This window comes from Fonticula alba, assembly GCF_000388065.1.
Source record: "Fonticula alba strain ATCC 38817 unplaced genomic scaffold supercont2.4, whole genome shotgun sequence".
Lineage (NCBI taxonomy): Eukaryota > Rotosphaerida > Fonticulaceae > Fonticula > Fonticula alba.
Window position 1 is genome coordinate 586,307 of NW_009242974.1, and position 6,195 is coordinate 592,501.

The following is a 6,195-nucleotide window of genomic DNA, read 5'->3' on the forward strand; positions in this document are numbered from 1 at the left end:
GGGGGCGGGAGCGGGTGCCACCCCCGGGCCCTGGACGCGTTCGCCGCCGGGTAGGACCGGGGGCGGGGGCTCCACCGATCCCGGGCGAAAGACCGGGCCCGTGCCCCGGAGAGCGAGGCAGGACACCGAGAAGCGGCGTGAACACCACAGGTCGCCGGGGCAATATTAAAGGCGCTTTAATGCGCGCATATTCCCCGCCGGGACAGCCGGACCCCGGGAGGTCCTCGGAGTCGAGAAGGACCAGGCTGACGACCGGCGCATCGCAGCCGGCCCCTGCCCACGAACGGTGGGGGGCTTCCATTCGCTGTGGTGGCTGATTGTGTGCCTGGTCCCCCCCTCGGCGGATCTGTGCTTCACACTGGGCAGGCGGCGCGCCAGCTGCTGGTGACTCGAACCCCAAACATGGTAACTCGATCGCCGGCGCATGACCGGCCGGAGAGGCATGATCGGGCCTGATCACGCGCCGGATTGTGGACTCTACAGTTGGCGGTTCCGCCTGCGCCCGCCCGGCGGGCAGGGCGGCATAGAGCCTACGACTAGCGGTGTGCTGCTTCCGGCTCCCTCCCTCGGCCACTCTCTCTCGGTGCCAGCATTTTGCCTGCATGAGGGATCCCACTGCCAGCCAAATATACCAGCCATGGTTGTCGATCCGCGGGCCCCAGCACAAGCGCGAGGATGATGCATGCAGGGAAAAAACGACTGGTGATGGGGGGGGGACAGGGATTTCTATTGTTGGTGCGAGGGCGCATGTGCGCCTCCTCGCCAACCTGGGCAAGGGTGTGGGGGGTGGAGGGAAAGGGCGGGGGGTGGCGGCGGGTGGGGAGCAAAAGGCAAAGCAGCTGTGTCCGGTGACCCCGGAGGCACGCAAGGGGGGGGGGGGGTGTTGGCGCGCATCGGGCGATGCGCGAGGCATGCGCCGACGCGCACACAAACAAGGATCTATCTCGTCGAGGGGGCACGCGCGCTCGCGCTCTCCTTTCCTCTCGCGCGCCTTCTCTCTTCCTCTCTCTGGATCGTGCGCCTGGTCGGTCGTCGCTTGCTCTGTCTCTTCGAATACATACGGTCACTTGCTTGCCTCCGTGTCACCCCGCGAGCGAGGCGCCGGAGCATGGCGAGCCATATGGGAGGGAGATGGGGAGGGGAAAAGAGTGAAGGACAGGGAGGGGTGTGGCGGGCCGCAAGAAGGCGCGCGCGCGCGCGCGAAGGGGGCGGCCGTGCGTCTATATGGCGCGGCCTTGTGTGCATATGCCCGCATATACAAAGGCGGACACACAGAGGCAGACACACACACACACACACACACATGAGGCTACGCGCGCGCGCACGGCCACCACTTCTCTTCGGCTGGCTGGTCCTCGGACCGCTCTCGGGTCCTCGCGCGCCCCGCGAATGTGCCCCCGCGCGCGCGCCACTTCGTCGGTGTCGGTTCATGGGCCCCGGGCCGTGCAAGATATGTCCTCCTCGGAGGGGGCGAGCGTGTGCCCTTTTTTCTCCGCCGAAGCCTGTATCTTTCACATGCACTCGCAATATATGCCAGCCTCCAGGCCGGTGTGGGCGCGCACGGGGCGCGTGCGGGGCGTGCGCATGTGTGTTGGCGTGGACCGACGCCCAGGACAGCTGCCTCTACTGAATGCCGAAACTGGTGGCGTGCTCGATGGCCACCTCCAACTTCTCAAGGAGCTGGGCCTTCGAAGTGTAGGGGGGGATATCGATGCGGTTGAAGCTGGGGTGGGGGACGCGGGGGGGGCGCGCCACAAGTGCGGGGCCAGAGGCGGACATGTGAGCATGTGCGTATGTGCGAGAGAGAGGGAGGGAGGGAGGAAGAGAGAGGATGCCTGCACGCCCTCAGCATGGACACCTCCCTCCCCACCAAGAGGAGGGAGGGAGCGGCCGGTCATATGGCCGGGCGCGGGAGGGAAGTGGACTGGTAGGCGTGTATGCGTGTGCGCGGGAGATGGGCCGCGCGGAGGGGAGCGGGTGGGAAAGGGAAGGCCGTGTGTGCGTACCATGTGTGGCTCTGAGGCAGGGAGTCGCCCGAGTGCGAGGCGTCCCACTTCTCGATGCAAAAGCGCCGGATGCCGGACGACCCGACCAGGTCGCCGAAGCCGGTGGCCGGGACACGCTCGGACCCGGTGACAAACTGCAAGAGTTTCCGCCTCTTGGAGGGATCCCAACTGCGAATGACCTGAGTCGCGTGCGCGTTTTTTTTCCATCCCGAGAGTGTCAGAGAGCGCAAGAAGCCATCCGAAGGTGCGGTCCCCTTCATTGGCGGCCCAACCCCCCGACCACCCCGGAAAGCTAGCCAAAGCAACTAGGTGCGCAACCGGCGCGCGCGCGCGCGCGTGCGCGCGTAAGCACACCCCCGCCCCAGAGGCCAGGATGGGCGGGAAAAACCCGGCACGGGGGCGGCAGATGTCGCCGGCCGGGGGAGAGGAGACGCGGGGAATTTGCGCCCCCCCCCCCCCCCCCCCTGCACAAGTGCCCTGCACCATGGGCCGGATATAACGCACCTCCCAGAACCAAACGATCTGCGGGTCAACAGGGGTGTACTTCTTGTAGATGGTGTTGCGGAACCAGTCGTCGAGGTCGATGTCATCGCGGCCGCCGATCAGGAGCTGAATGCGCGCGTGCGTGGGTGCGGGCAGGCGCGGCGAAAAGGGCCTCGAATGTCAGCACATAGGTCCGCCCTGGGCAGGCGGCTCTCCCCCCAGACCACAGCACTGATTGTGCATATGTGTGCATGTGTGTGCGCGCGCGCACCTCCAACTCCGATGGCTCAAATGCCTGCAGCATGGAGCGCGGGATGACCTCGTGCAGGCCGTGCAGGATGGCCGTCATCTGGGCCTCGGTGCCATGGGCGCACCGCCATGCGACATACTTCTCCACATACTCATGCTTGTTGTCATCGGTCACTTCGATGTCCTCGCCGCCGGGAGGGGGGGGGGGGGAAGGAGGGGCATCCACGCATCCACGGAGGGGAGGGGGTCCCAGGGCGATGGGGAGAGCAAATCGTCAGTTGCGCATGTTTGTGCGTGTATGTGCAGTTGTGAGGCCATTCGCGCGCGGGGAGCAGGCCGGTTCTCTTGCCGGCAAGCCCCCCACCACCAAGCAGGAGGGCCGGGGAAATGGAGCGGGGGGCAGGAACAGGGCCGGGAACGCACCGGGTACCAGCTCAACGCGGCGAACCTGGCCGAGGTATTCGTAGGCCGCACTGAAGTTCTCATAGATGACCCCCTCGATGGGGTTGGACAGCATCCAGTTGAAGGACCGGTAGTGCTCGGCATCGATGGACTCCAGGTCCGACAGTGCAACGCTGTGCCCGAGGAGACTGCGTATGGTGGCGGCGGCGGGGGCGAAGCAAAGTGTGTCAGCGTCTGGCCAGGGCCACGGGCAAAGGGCAAGCGCGCGCGCGCGTCGAGAAGCAGGCCCGCCCAGTGGCCTGGCGTCCCTGATCCCTGCGCCTGGCCTCGCCCCCCCCCCCTCGGTTGGTACTCTTGTGTCCCAATGTGGATTGTGCGCGTACCGCTTGTAGAAGCTCGTGACAAAGAAGGCATCCAAGTACTTGTCGTGTAGGATGGCCATGCCAATCAAACGGCCTGGGCGGCGGTCGAGGTGACAGAGAGCAGCAGGCGTCCCGCGTGGCCAGACAGGGCATATCAGTGGATGTGGGCAAGTGCGTGCGTGTGCACGCCTGGTCGGCCGCGCACGAGGGCAATGTGGACGGGCCACCCCCGCGCCCCTTGGCATGTCCCCCCCCCCCCCCCCCCCCCAGCCGGCGGTCCACGTACCGACAAAGCGGAAGTACTCCAAATGCGAGGGATTGACCCCGCTGACGCGGCTCACGTCCAGCAGGTACTGGCCGGACTTGGCATACTCGAAGAGCCCATAGTCCGGACTGAAGGCCAGCTTGCTGACGGCGGCGAACCACTCGCGCTGCACGCCGCCATAGTCTAGGGCGCTCTCGCCGGCGAAGGTGACATTCAGCGGCCGGCGGAGGTGCTGCGGGTCGGCCCGGATGACCGCCCGGTAGGAGTCGTCCAGCAGGCGGGACCGGCGCACGCGGATGTTGAACTTCTGCACGCGCTGCGCCGCGCGGCGCGAGCTCGAGGAGGACCCGGAGGCCATGGCCGCCGCCGCGCGGCGGCTGCTCGAGGCGGCCGATCCGGCCGACCCATCGTCCGGGGCGCTGGCCGCCGCATTCTTGATGACATTCAGCGCACGCTGCAGGGCCTTGTGCTTGACGGAAAACCGGTCCACCAGGTCGCTGGAGTGTCGCGGGGTGGTGGCGCCGGCGGCGGCCCCGGGCCCGGGCCCGGCCCCGGCAGGGTCCGTCTGGGGCTGCTTTGCCGGCGCCACCGAGAAGGCCGAGGCCTCCTCCGTGTCGCCAGTCTCCGGGCGGGCCTGCTGCTGCTGCTGCTGCTGCTGCTGCTGCGAGCGCTGTGCGCCGGCCGCGGGGGCGAGCATGGACGAGGAGGAGCCGGCGGTGGGGCCCGGCCCGAGGGCCGCATCGACGGCCACGGTGACCGAGGATGCCGAGGCCGAGGCCGCCCCCGACGCCGGGGCCGAGGGCGGCCGGGCCGGCAGCGGCGGCCCCGCCCCGGGGCGCTGCCGCGCGGCCAGGTACTTGTCCAGGGTGTACGGCTGCCGGGCGGCCGCCCCGGCCGAGCCGCCCTCAGCCACCATGCCCAGGGCCGAGGCCAGGGTGCGCGTCGAGCTCCCCGGCCAGGAGGGGTTCGTGGCGCCGAGGCCGCTGGCGTGATTGCGGAAGACACTGGGCGGGGACATCTTGGCCACGTTGGTCTGGAAGTTGTGGTAGTAATAGAGCCCATGGCCGTCGGTGTACATGCGCCAATCGCCGAGGGCCCGCGGCCCGTGGTAGTTCGGGTCGCCGGAGGCCACCGGCCGAGCGGCGGGCAGGTGCCCGGCGGCCGTCGGGCCCGGGCCGGCAGCCCGACGGCCGGCCCCCGCCCCGACGCTGCTCCCGATCGACCGCGCCCGCAGGAGGTCCGCCCCGCCGAAGGGGCCGGAGCGCGGCTGTGTCGCCGGGCCAGGAGCGGCGGCGGTGCCGGTGGCAGCGGCAGCAGCCGGGGCACTGGCCGACCGGGTGGCCGACCGGGGGAGGGTGCTGGAGGCGGTGGTGGTGGGCGGCGGGCGCGCGGCGCCGGCCCGGTGGGCCGTGCCACTGCGCACCGAGGGCGACTGGTTGGCCGGCAGGGTGGGCCGGTCCCACTGGGTCTCGCGCAGGTGGTGGTTGGCGTAGTAGCGCCGGCCATCATGGTCGAAGCGCTCCTCCCAGCTGCGGGCATCGGCGGCATGGGGCCCGGCGTGTGCAGCCGGGGCGGAGGACCGAGACAGGCGGCCGGGCAGCGGGAAGGTCAGGCACGGAGCGCGCGCGCCCGCGCATGGGGTCTGTCGGCGAAGGTGGGCAAGGGCGTGCACAGGTGAATGCCCGCGCGGTGGCGGGCCAGAACGCACCCTTCGGGCAGGCCGGCCGACGTGGTGAGCCGGGCCGCGGCCGCCGGCCGAGGAGGAAGCGCCGGCTGGTGCGAGGTGACCACCACCGTGGCCCCGCCGCTGCCGGCCCCGCCGCCCATGGCCGCGGCCTGCCCCATGCTCAGCACCCCGATGGAGGTGAGGGCCGCCGCCGTGCCGGACAGGGTGAACAGCTGGGCCGACGGGTTGGCAGCCGGGGGGATGGCCGCCGGCGGCCCCTGGGCCGCGTCATAGAAGTCGCTTTCGTCGCTGGTGCTGTTGGTCAGCGGCACGGCCGGCGCCTGGATGACGGTCAGATGCCCGCCGGTGGACAGCCGCCGGCCGGAGACGTGGGGATTCGAGACCCCCGCCGGCCCCCGGGGGTCGGTGGGCGAAGCGGGCGCGCCGGGGCGCGGGCGCGCCACATGCAGCGGCAGGCCCCCGGCGGCCGGAGGCCGCGCGACCGGCGGCCCGGGATGGATGGAGACTGGGTGTGGCCCAGGGGGAAAGGGGGTGGGGGGAATGTCAGCAGGGGGGGGGGGGGGCAGGCGCGCGTGTGCGACCCCCCTTGGGGCCGCTTGAGACGCGGAGGAGGGCCGCCGGGCTCCGGCGGTCGGTGGAGTCCACGCACTCTGGAGGTGGAGTGTGGCGTCGCTGCCGCGGCCGGGGTATTGCATCAGGCGACGCCCCTGGCGGTCGGTGAGCCTGCGCGCCAGAGGCAGC

At 70.3% G+C, this 6,195-nt stretch overlaps 1 protein-coding gene across 1 annotated transcript; it reads right to left on the reverse strand.

The window, feature by feature from the left end:
• Nucleotides 1–1,623: 1,623 nt before the first annotated feature.
• On the reverse strand, nt 1,624–6,149 carry H696_02673 (hypothetical protein; the record flags this gene model as incomplete). The annotated part of the gene is made up of 9 exons (XM_009496587.1): nt 1,624–1,723; nt 2,007–2,185; nt 2,511–2,615; nt 2,761–2,922; nt 3,169–3,328; nt 3,524–3,596; nt 3,789–5,296; nt 5,476–5,959; nt 6,104–6,149. 9 exons carry the CDS (start codon nt 6,147–6,149, stop codon nt 1,624–1,626), a joined length of 2,817 nt encoding a protein of 938 aa, XP_009494862.1.
• Between the last annotated feature and the right edge of the window lie 46 nt (nt 6,150–6,195).